The sequence below is a fragment of the Pithys albifrons genome, chromosome 5, assembly GCF_047495875.1.
Source record: "Pithys albifrons albifrons isolate INPA30051 chromosome 5, PitAlb_v1, whole genome shotgun sequence".
Classification (NCBI taxonomy): domain Eukaryota; kingdom Metazoa; phylum Chordata; class Aves; order Passeriformes; family Thamnophilidae; genus Pithys; species Pithys albifrons.
This window is the reverse complement of record NC_092462.1, coordinates 24,577,741-24,593,727: the sequence shown is the minus strand read 5'-3', so window position 1 is coordinate 24,593,727 and position 15,987 is coordinate 24,577,741. Positions and strand designations below refer to the sequence as shown.

At 40.7% G+C, this 15,987-nt stretch overlaps 1 protein-coding gene across 4 annotated transcripts in view; it reads right to left on the bottom strand.

Annotated features, from left to right (window-relative positions):
* Nucleotides 1-15,373, bottom strand: part of NFKB1 (nuclear factor kappa B subunit 1) — a 56,657-nt gene extending 41,284 nt beyond the window's left edge. For 2 of the 4 annotated variants that reach the window (XM_071555926.1, XM_071555927.1), the window contains exons 1-3: nt 14,882-14,939; nt 4,054-4,103; nt 2,845-2,929 (exon numbers count right to left, since the gene is read on the bottom strand). In XM_071555926.1, the coding sequence (XP_071412027.1) occupies nt 2,845-2,929; nt 4,054-4,103; nt 14,882-14,924 (178 nt within the window). In that variant the 5' untranslated portion in view covers nt 14,925-14,939. Of the gene's footprint in view, nt 1-2,844; nt 2,930-4,053; nt 4,104-14,608; nt 14,830-14,881; nt 14,940-15,206 lie in introns of those variants that run through there. The other 2 variants (XM_071555929.1, XM_071555928.1) reach the window with 2 other exon arrangements.
* Nucleotides 15,374-15,987: the final 614 nt, after the last annotated feature.

Below are 15,987 nucleotides of genomic sequence, written 5' to 3'. Positions count from 1 at the left end.
CACTCCCACCACTTACATTCTTTCTTCCTCTTGACAGGTCTCACCCTACACACACATTTCCAAAGAAGCACTCGTCTTAGCCTCCCTCCTGGTTCCTTCTTCCCATCACAACAAAATCAAGGAAGAGGGGATCTATGAGGCTGGTGGGATACCCCTGAAAGCCTGGCAGCACTGTTGGAGTAGTGGGGTCCTTTATCTAACAGCTTAGCCAGTACCTGAAGCCATTCAACCTGACCTGTGACAGGCTGTGGGCAAGTCTCCCCCTCACCTCCCCTCTGTTTGTGGCACCCCAGAACAGGCACCTCCTCGTCACTGCTGTTGGGATGGACATGGATGGAAACACTCACAGTCACCAGCCTCCAGACAATAATGCTCAGCGCCTGATGGCCCTGCTTCCCTTTCAAAGGTTTAAAAACACACCACCTTAATGCCAAGAGCTAGTTAAATCAGAGCCCCTAGACCACAAAACAATTCAGCAGTTCCCAGAACCCACTCTAACAGGCACAAAGGTTGCTATGTTCTATGGTTGTAGATGACCTTGTACAATCAGAAGGCAGTAAGAAACATCCAAAATTATAAACCACTTTGCTCACAGCTCTGCCCATTTCCTCTCCAATGTAAAGCATCACTTTGTCTCTCCACCACACACTGGACATCCCACTGATAACTATCTGCTTTTGAACTAAATACATGCCATGGATAATGCCCTCTCCATCCCCGACACCACTGAGGATCAGCACCTAACTCTCAAAGGCACAGTACTTCCCAGTGAGCCAAAGAAGAGGCTAACTCTGTGACTGCCTGTGCTGCTGGCGCTGTTTTCAACACACAGCTCCATCCTGCAACTTGCACTTTCATGGCACTTGTTATAGATACATTTTTTCCACCAAAGGCACACAGACATTACGTCTCTTTCTAGACTTAGATGCAAATGCAGAACTTGAACCACATAACAATCTTCTACAGCTTTAGAGCCTAATTTTTATTTTAAACTGGCATACGTGAGAGAAAAAAAGAAGTGAGCAAAGACACTTGAGCACTAATAACGTCATTGAGAAAATCCTTGTCCCAACATCTCAAAGGTTTTCTACTACCACTGTAAATATTAACAGAACAGCAGAACATCTATCATCAGAAAGTCCCCAAATTCCCTGGCTATTTGTTGATTCAGGTATGCTGCCATGGTATGGCAATCCTTGGTTATATATTAAACCTGTCTGCCAATGTAATAGGTCTGACATTGGGCATTTATGAATGCACAGACTGAAAGACTATACAACTTTCCTAAAGAAAAATCCTTTTTAGCATATTTATTTCACTCTTTCCATATCTCAGTGGGAAGTATTTTCGGAAAATCCCGCATGAATTTTTAATGAACCTTACTGTGTAGAAAGACATATTTCATTAGTCCCTGCTTGGAAGTCACTACAGCAGAATATATAAACTCCTACATTATCTTATAACTGAAGAGCTAGTCCATAGTAACAAGACAGCATAGTTTCAAGCAGGGGAGGAAGTAAGCATTATGGTGATACTACTCAAGAAACAAACTGACTGTGGCATCAGCAGATGCTGCTGAAATGTTCAACCTTTTCTAAATCCTAACTTTTTGTCTGTGATAACCTGAAATCCAGGATCCTTTACTGAATCCCATTTTGCAGACAAGGAACTAGCTACCTTATAGTGGAGCAGTAGACAAGAGCAGTGGCACTTATAAAAAAAGGCCTTTTTCTAAGCAATTTTGCAAATTAAGGACAGAGCCAGACTTAGCCCAGTGAAAGTTTACTGTAACTGCAGAACTCAGTGAATCCTTGACTCCCTGACACAGTCTTGAAAACAGCTGTTTTATACTTTAGACAGAACATAGATATCTGAAATTATTAATTATTCATATATATATGAATAATTTGCATGGAATGAGTCTGTCAGAAGTACAGAGTAAGCTTAAAAGGTACACATATATATTGAGAAAATATTCATAAGCTTCAACAAAATTTTATTTCCTTCTTCCTTTCATTTCAGGTATTCTAATAAACTAAGCAGGAAAGAAGTATTTTCCAAATTCATGCAAAAAGCAATATTTATATAGAAATTTAATAAGCAAAACCAGACCAAGGTTGATCAAGCAGCTAATACTGACTGAGGTATAACAGACTTGTATTTGCTATTACTGTTCTGGAACCACATTGTAAGAACTGCATATCAGACATCTGCAGAACGCTGTTTGCTTATTTTCAGCAGTCTGTTGCAAAATTTGACTCTGAACTTTCAAACTAGTGTTATTATTCAGGAAATTGTCAGGTACTTCTAATACCACACTGCCACTTTACAGGAAACAGAGAAGTCACCAAGATGGAAAAACACAGGAAGTTAATATTCTCTACATTTTATTACTGAAAAACAACCACCTTAAGAACCACTACAACAAATGAAACAGCATTCAAAAGCAAAAGAAGTACATGTTGCACTCTGCAAACTGGCAATACAAACATGTAGGTCACTGAAGGTGCAAATTTAGAAAAAAAATAACAAAATAATCCATAAAATCAGGTCATTCAAAGTTCTTTGGTCACTGTCCTGGTTTGAGCCGCGAAACTCAGAAGAAACTTTCAGTTTCTGTACAAGCCAAAAGAAAACCAGATTTACCTCACTGCTGAAAGTTTCATGTGGGTGAGAAAGAGATGCAAAAAGATGCACCAAAAAAAACCTAGTTGACAACTTTGCAATTTAGTATTATGAAATACAAGACTGGAAACAAAAAAGCTGCTGAAAAGAACTTTAAAAAGAAAACCAACAGGAAGAATCATCAGGACAGCAGCACCATGAAATAGCAACGGTTCCTACCTGTTCGTATTGGTAAGTCTGAAGTGATGTAACTTGTGCTATTAAATAATGCATTCATTCCCATGAACTGATCCACTGCAAACATCTACATTGAAAGAAAATACACTCTTCATTACTATATATATACATAATTGCAAAAAGTATCTATTAGCAAAGAATTTCAAAGTTTTCTGCAAATATTGAGACTGCAAACACCTTGCTGAATTACACGACTTTTATAGCTAATTTATTTTTGCTGGTAACAACAGTGCAGGCTGAGCTGACAGCACTGCCCCAAGTTCCACCAGCACCATGAGACTGTACCAACCTCAGCATGGTTTCTAAACATGCAGTTTGCTTACTTGCACTAGCAACTATTTATTCAAAAGAGCTTCTACAGTAAATTTTGAAAATCTGACACTAGATGTCTTACCCAAGGCCTTGCGGAGACCCTGTGAGTTTTCACTTCTCTGACTAAACTTCATCAGACTACATTCCTTACGTAAATATATTGACAGGCTCCAATGCAAGAAAACATTATATATACCCAGGTTAAAGTTTCATTTTTTATTTATTTTTTCCCTAACACTGACATGTCTTAACTCACTGTAGCCAGGTATAAATCTATCTTCTTCTAAAGTGGAGCAAGCATAAAGGAGAAAATACTTGCTCCTTGAAAATTAAGGAGAGTAGAAATTATCTGCCCTTCATTTAAACTTCCCCCAAGCACCGTGCTCAGAGCTCAGACCTGACAAGATCAGGGAGAGCTGATGAGGAGCAGGGCCTACAGATCCCCATGAGTGAGCGAAGGAACACTTTAGTCATCAGTGCCAACGCAAATATCATAAAAAATTACACAAAGGGGCCTTTTAGGCCATAAGGGGCTTTATTTTCAGAAAAAGTCCATTGCCCATCACAGAAGAAATTTCACAAAAAGTGTCACAGGCAGGCAAGGCATAGGAACAAGTAGTTTTCTCAAGTGCTTATTTCAGCAGGCCTAGCTTTCCACTTCATTTCAGCCATTTAGCCAGTGACAGGGCACTTTACAGGTCACATAAAAACCACCTTAGGGAAAAAACTCCTAGATTGCCCCAAATCTGATTTCTGACAATGCAGAATGCTTTTGTATGTCTATGTTGGTAAGCCAGGAAATGACAGGATAGTATGAGAGAAAGCCTAAACACAGAGCTAGGAGAGGATACAGGGATACTGAAATACAAATCCACCTACCTGGGGATCAGATACTCCCATAATATAGGAATCTTCTGCCATTTTAAGTCCTGAAACACAAAAACATGATTAGAACTCCAATTTTTTTTCAATGTTCCACAACAGAGAAACATGGAAAATGTTAAGAGTTGAAAGCCCCATCTCTCACACTTCTTATTTTGCAAATTCTTCAGCATTTGGAAGGGACAGTGTAAGGAAAGGACAAGCGACAGCTGGGATTTTCCATTGCCTACTTCCAAGCAACTAAAAATCATAGTTAAAGTCCTAAAGTCAAAATTTCTTAGGCTTTACACAAAATCATTACCATAGTCTAGCAAAAGCAGAACTCTGTATTTTTATACAATAAAAAGAGCATTCTGTGTATTCATGAGTGAACTGGAACAGTTTTCTTGTGAACTATTACTAAATGCAAGACAAAGATGCCCAGAAAGAACATACAGTATTTTTTATAATTTTATAAATACAAACAGGAGTCAAACATTTATTAAATTTGGCCACTTTTACTTCCAGAGGTCCACAAGTGCTGAGCACCCACGATGACTCAGTGTTGACATGAACAATTATGGACACACAGCACTCCTAACCCTCTCACAGCTGTACCTGTAAATGCTGGACACTGGAGAAGTTTAGCTTGGCTTAGTTTTCCAGGGGCCAGGAGCAGGCCAGGAGCACAGCCTGTGAATTTTCTTAGGAATTTATCAGGCCTATTATAAAATATTAGTGCTATTTTGTTTCATGTAGATGTTACTTGAAAGAATTTTAATTTCACTTATGTTGATCTCTCTAAATAAGGCTCTCCAAGGGAACACCTGAAAATAACTGTATCACAATGTCAAGAGATTCGTACCTGCACGTAAACAGACACTAAATAAGGTTAATAACTAATAGAAGACAAAAACATGTCACTGGCCCTCATATTCCACCACAATGAACATGAGCCATGTTTTCCAGCAAAGCAAAATGAACTGTGAAAACCTACTGCTCTATCAAAGAGAGTTGAAAGCTATCACCAAATCAGTAAAGAAAAACTGAGTCATCATGTACCTTCTACAAGAACCAGAAAGGCAAATATCAAGAGGAAAATTAGGTATTTCACTTTGATGGAGGCTCAACTCAGCTTGTTAACAAGTTCCAAAGCCAACATATAGCCACCCATCCCACACAAAGTAAAAAACGAAAAAAAAAAATTAAATGGAGAAATTTGAGAAATGCAATACACACATGACTTCCAGGAAAAGGAGGTTCAGGTGAATAAAATTATTTTTTAACCTAGAAAATACACACCTGATTTTAATTCAATTCTAGAGACCAATATTTACTGGTTAATATTTATTTGTAGTATTTGAGCAAGTATCAAGTAACTGGTCATAAGATTTCAGCAAAAAATTAGTAACAGATGTAACAAGCAGCCAGTCACCCATGTTGTACTTCTCCACCTAATACATCAGGATTTCAGCAATATTAAAAATACCAGTCAATCATATTATTTCATAGGCACATTCACATGCATTATTTTCATCAACAACCTGCTATTGTTATCATTAATCTTTATGGATAAACGTCAACATAGAAGGCATAAAAAACCCATCAGCATACAACAAACATTGCTAAGATGCTTTTATTTCACTTCTGTTCCATAAAAAGAAAATAACTCTCAATGCCATTTGACAAGTTACTGAAATCACTGAATTAACTGTAATTTAGTTTTTGCCAAACACTTCCTAGTGAAAGGTGTCAGTATTACAGAAAACAATTTGAAGACCTCAACAGCCAGTATTTTTTACAAAGCACCAGAAAATACATAACCTGTTGATGCATCCTGCTTAGGTAACTGTGAGTGCAAATGCCATGTTTCTTCTGCATAAACAAAACAAAAACCAGTCCTAAAAGTCTTACGATTTCTCATATTTAAACACTTCCTACTTCATGAGTCAATATGCAGAGTCATGTTCCCAAATACCTAAAGTATCCAGATAACACAGCAAATGTGCTTGTTTAAAAAAACCCCAAACCTCTGAGGAGCTAATATCAATAGTTTGCTGAATGTATAATTTGCAAAACTTTCAAACAAAACATCTCACAGCTTCTTCTGTAATCCCAGTAGGATAAATGTAATAGTATGTCCTATTGCCTTTGCCCTAGTGTAGCTTCTCAGACTGCACCACTCTCCTTCCCTCCAGCAGAACTCGGTGGGAGAACAGCAGTTCTCATACCTGCTACACTTCCCAGTCACATCTACAGTTCTACAACACAGGACTTTCCAACAAAGAGGAAAATTATCACAGAGGCAGTATTTCTGAAAACTTTTTCATTTAAAGTACTTGGATGTAAAAACTAAAATTCAACCCAAATGAAATCTATGTCTATCTGAACTAGTCCTTCAATTTCACCTTACCAAAGCTGTCATTTCTGCCCTTTTGGCTGGTGCAATGAACAATGCCATGACCACAAAGCTGCAGCCATTAAAGACGTCCCCACTGCAGTACCACGTTAAGCTCTGGGGTGCTCAGCACAAGGACACAGGCCTCTTGGAGCAAATTCAGTGGAGGGCCACAAAGCTGCTCACAGGGCTGGGACCACCCTCCTCTGCAAGACAGGCTGAGAGGATTGCAGTTGTTCAGCCTGGAGAAGGCTCCATGGAGACCTTACAGCACCTTCCAGTACCTAAAGGGGCTCTATAGGAAAGCTGGAGAAGACTTTTTACAGGGCTATGTAGTGATGGGACAAGGGGGAAGGGTTTTAAACTGACAGAGGGTAGGTTTAGATTAGATATAAGGAATAAATTCTTCACTTTGAGGGTGGTGCGACGCTGGCAAAGGTTGCCTAGAGAGCCTGTGGATACCCCAGCCCCGGAAGTGTTTAAGGCCATGTTAGAGGGGGCTTTGAGCAGCCTGGACTAGTGGACAGAGTCCCTGCCCATGGTGTGTGTAGGGAGGTTGGAACTAGATCAACTTTGAGGTCCCATCCAATCCAAACAATTCTATGATTCTATGAACAATCCCCTTGGAAGCTGCAAGGCAACCACCCACATACTACCCAGCTGCTGTAGGTATGTACCAATGAATGTCTAAGCAGGTATTAAACACAATCTCTCCTGCACCGAAAGCACACGAGCCTCTTATTGAGATCTTTTGTGTTCAACAGTCAGCTGAATAATGGATGTTTGAGGGGGAAGGTAAAGACATTCTCCCTGGCTGAATGCTAAGCCAGTTTACTATAAACAGGTTATGATTTAGATGTGCAAACATACAACTTTGTGTTATGTAAACCGACATTTGATTGCCTTTTCAGGGTCTAGACAAAGATTAACAGGGTAGTTTCAAATGACCCTCCTAAATTACTAAAAACAGTCTCAGTTTCATTGTCTGTTTTGTCCTCTTCAAAGCCAAACAAATTACAAAAATGTTCTTGGAGTGCTACCTCCAAACTAGAATTTTTTCCTTAGGATTTATTTAGTTAACAAATTCCTACACTTCCTCTTCTTATATGAAAATCGGTGCAAATCCAGAGAGTTGATAACATGATTAAAACCCCCAAAAGACACTTGCAGAAAAACAGACTCAAGGATTAACCATGTGACTTTTAATTGCCCTCTTTCCTTACTGCTCCAGTTTCTAAGCATCTTTCCTGCTTGCACCAAATGGTAAGATTAGCATCTACCTCATGAAGCTTTGTTCATTCTCTCCTTATCTGAGCTGTATTATGGGGCAGAGATTGCCACCTTTCTCTCATTTGAAGATGACCGGATTAAAAATGCTTTGTGGAAGTTGAAGTTATTATACATACTTGCTTCCTGTATAATCTCCAATTCCCACAAATTATACTGCCAACTTGCATCTACAATAAAAAAATACCCCACCACCTGCAGACCACAATCAACCACAGCAGCCTCCACCCTGGAGATCATCTGAAGTCTTTCAGATAATGAGACACAGGAAACTAGACACTTTAATTCACAGTATTTTAAAGTGTGAAAATTCTAAGGTGGGTGAAGGAACTTCATTTAGCTCCTTGTGCAATGGGAAAATGTAAAATCCAGCTAAAATTGCCCAAAACTGCACAGCTGTACCTACTGAGGATGTGTACATGTGTGCATATGCATACATGTGAAGTACTCCTTTCTCCTCACAGCAGGTCAATTGCCATTGCGAAAAAGGTTTTAAAAGGGAGAAACCCCCCCAACAATTAGGAATATGTATATACATACACATATATGGGAGATGATGGGGCTGCACCAAAAAACCAAGCAAACATACTGGCAGTTACTCTGCATCCCTACTCCTCATTAATAACCAAGTAATACAAGGTACAAGTAGGCACAGCTGGAAGAACATGACTTCATTTATTGTATTCTGAGTATTTGTTTTAAAGCTTCAAAAGGGTCAGGTATTTGAAACAGAAACAACATAATTTACATAGGGATACTCTCATCCAGGAACAAGAATTCTCATTGCTGTTTATCTCAAACATTTGATTTCAGAGCTCTTCCCTTTTATTCAACATGCGCCGTGTCTGTTTACCTTTTAAAAACCAACATAAATTTTCCTGACACAACTTTTTTCAGCCCCTCTGATTTTTCAGAGTTCAGATCCTTCCCTCTACTTCTCTTCAACTTTCCAGCCTGAATTTTAAGCATGAGGTTAACTTGTGCACTCTTTGATACCAGTATCCAAGCTAATCCCCACAAACTTGAAATGGGACTTCTTCCTATCACCTTTCTACAGACAATCATGATTTTTATGACCCAGTTCATTGCACTTCTAAAACAGAATTAATCTGATGGTTTCTTCATTGAAGAACATCCATCACTTACTTTATGAGATATTTTACATCAACCTGTTCGCATCTTTCAAGGCTGGAATTCAAAAAGCAAGCCTCAAGATGAGAAACTCAACTACTACACTTCAACTGACTTGATATACTGAAAGAACAGTTCTTACTGAAACTTTTAGCAGAGTGCTTTTTAACTTGCCTTTCATTGTAATTTACCTGCTAAAAATGAACTTCTTTAACTGGACACTAAATGAAAGTAATAAAATTCACTGTGGTTCTGCGTTTAGCCTGTTTATTTTACCTACCAACAACAGAGAGGAATAAGGATAAAAAAGAAGCAAAGACATTTGTGCTTTATATATTATATTGTAAGCATATTTTTGCTGCATCAGGGCTATAAAAGATGGCTGACTATCTGACCGCAGAGAACTATGTTTTTAGGAACAGTACCAAGTTCTCTGAGTGCCCTGTAACAGCTATGAAATACTGAGGGAGAAACAGTATCTGCTGTATTGCACAGACTCTACAATGTGTTTTACCTGGTATTGTTTACTTAAGTGGCAACCATCCATCCTTGAGCCTCACTCTTCCACCCCTTGCAAAACATAACCCATATCTGCATAGAGAGAACTATTCTGGAGATCAGCATTTCCCAAACAGAGATGCTGGGAAAAAGTATTGTGCAATAGAGACTTGGAGTTGCTGGGTCAGGGTGGGAAGGAGGACAAGAGCTGCTGAGAAGATTTTGGCTGGAGGCCACAGCATGCTGCCCTGACAATTCTGAGATACTGATTCAAGCTGTTAAGTCTCAAGCCTTCCCCACTGCAGTCCCTTCCAAGTCAGGATGCCGCCCACCCCTTTCAAGGCATGGCCTTTTCACGATGCTTCTGGCCACCTCTCAACTTCATCCAGCACTTCATTTCCCTTGAACTCAGTTATTTTTCCCCAGAATGTCAGAAGTACAGCTCCAGAGTAAAACCAGAGATGATAAACAAACTTAAGTATTCTGCAATATACAAAGTAAATAGAACCAAAATATTAAGAGAGCATCATGAATACTTTCACCCACATTCTTTCACCCTCGAGATATCTTTAGCACAAAAAGAAAAAACCATGTTAAAAACACAAGAAGTGATTGCTAACTTGCTCAGATTAACAAGGAGTTCCATCAACTATGCTATTTTGTAGAGATTTTAACTCAGTAATGCAAGAGATTTGAACTTTACCTTTAAATATTAAATGTTTATTACTATTAGTACTATTTCTGCAAAAGCAGCAAAAGGAAGTTGTACTTTTTACATTCCTTCAGGTACTACAAAGAACTGTAATCTCTCAACAAATATTTGACTGCAACTTCTCAGTATATAAGAAAAAGTTGGTGAAGAAAGCCATTTTTATCAAAGATTCTACTTTCATCTGCAGACTTTTTCTCATCCACAGACTGTTGCATTTGCAGTAACATGACATAACCCTAAAAGACAGTGTTTGTTTTTCTAATACAACAACATAAATTGCCTCCTCTTCTTACTAATTAAACCTGCTTTTATTTCCTGTTGGGTGGGGCCTGGCAGTTGTGTCTGTGTATTTTTAAAATTTTCAAATTGTTGAAGTTAAAATTTTCAAATATTTTCAGCTATGAGCAGATGTATTATTTGACAATAGTATAAAAACTATAAAGTATTTAGGAAATTAAATCATTCACAAGTATTCAAGAGATTTCAGAAGTGTGATGCTCTAAATCAGAATTGTTGGGTGCTGAATTATTTTATGAAATCTAGATCAAATTTATTACAGCAGATAACTACTAAATTTGAAAAAAAAAATACCAAAACAGCATAAGAAAATCCAGCTGGCAAAGAGTAAATGGACTGCCTAAATGATTGCTCTATTAACTATCTTTGCAAACAGGACTTGTGTTCTATTCCTTTTCCATGTATCAAAGCAGTGAACTAATATGTCTAGAGGAAACACAGAAATAAACATATAAACTGTTTTTCCATTATATTGTTGGAATAATGGTAGAATGTTTTTGTTAAAACACATTCAAAGCAACTTAAATCAGAGGAATCAACAGTATTCAAATATATGGCAAACATATTCTGGTACATGTATAATGCCAAGTATATGTAAAAATACTGAGGTTGAACACAGAAAAACAGCTCCAGTAACTGCACTGTATTTTAGCCACATGGGGTGCTGGTGCTACTGCTACTTGAACTAACCTGAATATAATGTTAAAACACTGTGATTTCTCCTACTGATCAAAAAGAATATCTGAAATGTTCTTTACAGAAAGTTCTATTTCATCTACAACGCCTTCATCGAAGTCAAATTTTACCTTAACAATCCACATGTACCCACTTCATAAACCTTAAGGGTAATGAATCATCAACGATAAACTGCAAACCTTTCAACCTTTCCTTTCTTTTTGGGGGGGGGTTGGTGGGTGTGGGGCAGTGTGGAAGGTGGGAGGGGAGCACAGGAAGAACAGTGTTTCTGAAAAGCCAAGGAACAAGTAAACCCAAGATTTCAGAAACCAGTTCACTTCAAGTTCGCTGTTATCACACATGTTTGGGGGTCTTCCTGAAGACAGTCCCCCATTTCACGAGCAACAGGAGCAGAAAAGGGCTCAGAAAACAGCAAGGGCTGTTACCACTGCAACCACAAAAGTGAACTAAGGGATTCTCAGTGTCCTTCCAGTTCCAAACAGCCACTGAAAACATAATGTGACAGAAACAGTCATTTAAATAACACCAGTAAGTGGAGCTAAACAGGTTGAACCAAGTCTAGCACTGTTACAGTTAGACTCTAGTTTTCAAATCTACGGATGCAAAGTGGTTACTAAGCATTACTTTTTTACCTTTTCCAAAGAAACAGTAAAAATGCTGCAGTCTCAATTTTTTATAGTAACCCATGACATAAAACCCACTTGGACTGAACTACTGAACCATGAAAACCACTTGCTTACTTTGCTTTCATTTTTGTATTAAAATCTGTCCACATTTAAACAGATAGAAATACGATCTTCAGCAGAAACAAAATAACAAAGCCAAGTCCAGTTAAAAAAAAACCAAAAACCGACACCACACAACTCAGACCTACTTTGCTCTTGACCTGTTGATACCAGTACAGTTTGCTTGGAGGACACAATGAAACATAGAAGTATTTCAGTATTTCAAATGATGGGAAAAAACCCCAAACATGTATCAGTCCCTGCTATACAAAAGAACATAAAAGCTGAAAGGGGGGAATTAATGCTAGTAGAAACAATGGTAGCTTCCTCCCCACAATTGGTCTGTCAGCTCCACCTAAATGCTGAACAGAGGATTTTACCTTGAGATTATAAACATCTTTTAAGACCTTAGTTCTGAAAGTGTCAACAGTGCTTCAGCAAAATACATGTTTAAATGAAAGCATTGAAGAGGGTTCAGTTTTTTCTATGCTCAAAGTCAGATGCAAACTTAGTCCCTGACTGACCTAAGGGCACAGTTAATGACAACTGTAATGAAGATCTTATCAACACAGAACTTCATAAAGGATTCACATCTTATTTAGAGGACATCAAACTACAACTTCCACTTCTAAAATACCTGTGCCAGAGCTACAAGTAACCAACACCAGGAACTGGGTTTTCATTGACTGCCTGAAACATTCTTTTCTCTTTGTTTCAGAATAGCCGTGTTATTTTTAATGAGCACCAGAGGAAAGCTATCAACATGTTAGGAAAAAAATTTAACTAACTTAGACTTTTCACTAATTGCTTACATGAATGAGTAACAATTTTCTGTCAGACTGATACTTTTGAATTCAGAGTTGGCAAACACAGCACTGACAGGTGAAAATATTTCACTAAATACATTTTGAAGTGATCTATGAGAGCACAGAATTAACCAGGATCTCCAAAGACCACAGAAATTTGTCATCACTACATCAGAAAAACAACTGCAAATGAGTAAACACTATATTGCCTTTCACTGTACATTTGCAACTTCAAAACCAACATCTACTTTGTATACAAGCATCCTTGACAGTAGACTCATAAGCCTTCAAACTCAGCTCCTGACCTTCCAGACTCAGCAATAAGCACAATAACATGAATTGCTAACTGAGCATATTTCTGAAGTTTGCACGTATTCATGTGAGAGTGGCATGGGAAGATTTTGGGAAAAGGCAAAGATGAAAAGGAAACTAAAATCTATTAATTAGCAATTTAGTGTCAATGATACTTATTTGTATGTATCCTACTGAATTCACAAAATGCCACCTCAATGGAAAAAAGTAAATTTAAAGTTATTACTAAAATTTATCTTTAAAGTCAAATACATAGTAACCACAAGCAATTAAAACTGCTGGTTTTCAATAAATGTAGCACGAAATTTACAAATGCACATATCAATGAAATATCATAGTCTGCTTTCTACCCTCCCTCTTCCAAGATTCTCTTGTTCTCTCTCCCAGCACCTTTTTTCCAGCAAACTCTCCTGATTTCAAAATAAACACTACAAAAACATTACCAAGGTGCTGCTGCAAAACAAAGGAAATACGGGAACGAAGTTCATCTGCTACAACTCTGTTTATGAAAAACATACAACATGATGCAAAGTGATACAAGGCTGTTCTCAGTTTTACAACCTAAACTCTACTCAGCGTACTTGTTTCCTGCATGAGAAAATGACTCCATTTTTTGACTATCACTGATGGACATTTCATTTCTTTTTTTACAAAGGGGACAAAGGATGCAAAGAAATAACATTTCAGGTTAAGTTATTTAAGAGATCTTGCACAGATTTCAGCACTGAGATTCCTAGCAATCTCCACACACTGTGGCAGATCCTGGCAATAATATTTCAGCATAACTGTTAGTTATATTTTCGAGCCAGGGAAGTTTGCAGAACACAGCATCTGCTTCTGGATGGCTACAGGCTGCTTGTTTATATTTCATTTTCTCAGTTAAACTGTAGTCATTTCTGTAGATTACAAAACATTGCAAACAGGATATCATAGAATGACGTCTTGGTTAATGCGTTCCTAGAATGGGAAGCTACACTCCTGTCTGAAAGAATTAAAATGCTTTGACTGAAACGCTATTTCAAAAGTTGATACTACCCAGCACAGAGACTCCGGATGTCAACAAAGTCAAAGTGCTGTATTTTCAGCTCTGTTCTGTGAGCTTGACAGTGGTGGTGCAGCACCTTACAGGATGTAAGACACAAGGTACTAAAGAAAGGAATTCATCCACTTTTCTCTCTGAAACAGAGTAAGTGAAAAGAGAACGTCTGAAGCACAAAACACGTCAAACATAATCAGCACTTTAAAACCATCTTTAATAATAATAATCTGTCTTTCCTTTAAAATGTTACTCTTAAGCAAAGATTTCGAGCATTTTAAAACAGGAAGTTGAAACACAGCAGACGATCCCTCGCATCCAAAGTCTTATTCCCCAAATGCTTCCAGGCACTCACATTTACTTATTTGAATGAAATTACACAGTAGAACGCTGAATTACGGTAACAGCCCATCAACACAGCTCATGTCACAGAGATTCCAGTCCATTTTACGTTCACATAAAATGTCAGTAGCGCTTCTTTACCAAAGTTACTATCAAAGCAGAAGGCATCAATGGGTTAAAAAATAATTACGATTATGAGAACTTGGACACTCTTAAGTTTAAGGTCAAATGTAACGGAGCAATCAGTCTAATAACACTCCTGCTCATGATGAGAACTTTTCAGTTTCATCCCTTACTACTAAATTACCTTTAAAAGTCCTCGCTATTTCCTACCTTTTAAAGTAGTCCTTTTTAAACACTATCTGCGACGCCTTTGAGCTCCACCCAAGCCGAGGACACCCCAAGCTGGCGGTACCAAACCCGCGTTTTCACGCTTTCCCGAGCGCGGCCAGCGCTCCCGGCTGTGTCCCGGGTGGAGCACCACCCTACGTGTGTCACCTTCGAAACCAAAAGCGAAAAAAGCAGCTCCTCCTTCGCTTCAAGAGCCCCCGCTACGCCGTCAGCACCAGCCCGGCTCTTTACGGGACAGCCGCTCGGTTTCCTCACCAGAAGCCCCGCACGATGCCCCCCCGAGATGCGGCTTCAGCATCCCGCCCGGCCCGGCTCCCCGCGCCGCCCCGAGCGAGTCCCGCGCAGCTGCTCCCGGCGCGGGCGGGCGGCGGGGCTGCTCTGCCCGCGGGCACCCCCGGCTGCGGGGGCTGCGGGGTCTGCCCCGCCCGGCCCGGCCCGGCCAGGCCCAGCCCAGCCCAGCCCAGCCCAGCCCGAGCAGGGTGCGGGCGGAGGGAGGGCAGCCTGCGGCAGGCGGGCGCGAGGTACGCACAGCGCACAGAGAAAGCAGCGAGCGGCGGGTCAAGGGCTGCCTGGGGCTCACCGGGGCAGGGCAGGGCTGGCGGCGCTTCCTCCTCCTGCTGCCGGTCGCGGAGTGCCGCCGGCGGGTCCCTCAGCGCCGCGCCATGCCCGCGCCCGCTCCGCGCGGACTTTCCGCCCGTCCCGCCCGGCAGCCGAGCGGCCCCGGCTGCGCAGCCGCGCCCCGGCCCGGCCGCCGCACTTCCTGGCTGGAAATTCCCGCTGACGCTCCGACGGTGCGAACGGCCGCGCGGGCGGGGCAGGAACGGGAGAAGGCGGCTGTCGGGGCAGGAGGATCGGCGGCCGGGCGGGAGGGATGCCGGGGGACTGCGGCGCAGGAGCCGGCCATCCACCCCGCGGCGGCTGCGAAATCCCTCTCGCAGGGACAGGCCCTCCCGCCGGCATGGAACGGCGTAAACACGCGAGCCTTCTCATCCCAGAGGAGTTGCCACCGCCACAAGAGCAGCCCTGTCGGTGTCCGCGTTCCTTGGCACACGGCGACATACGCGACACCTCTGTGCAGACAGGTCTGGCCGCAGCCAGTGGTTTGGTCGTGATTGACCCCTAAAACGTTTGGAAGGGAAGCGAGACTGTGCATAGAGTGAATTTAACCCCACTCATCTGGTGCCTGGCGGGCTTTCCCGGCACTTGTAAAAGGAGGTTTACCACTTGATTACCACCCGATGCCTGAAAGCATCACTGAGCAGGGAGCGCAAGGCTGCACAGCACCGTGTCTGCAGATTTACACAGCTCCTGACGAAGCAGGGTCTGAGCCTCCTGTTAGACAGTGGCAACCATCAATAATA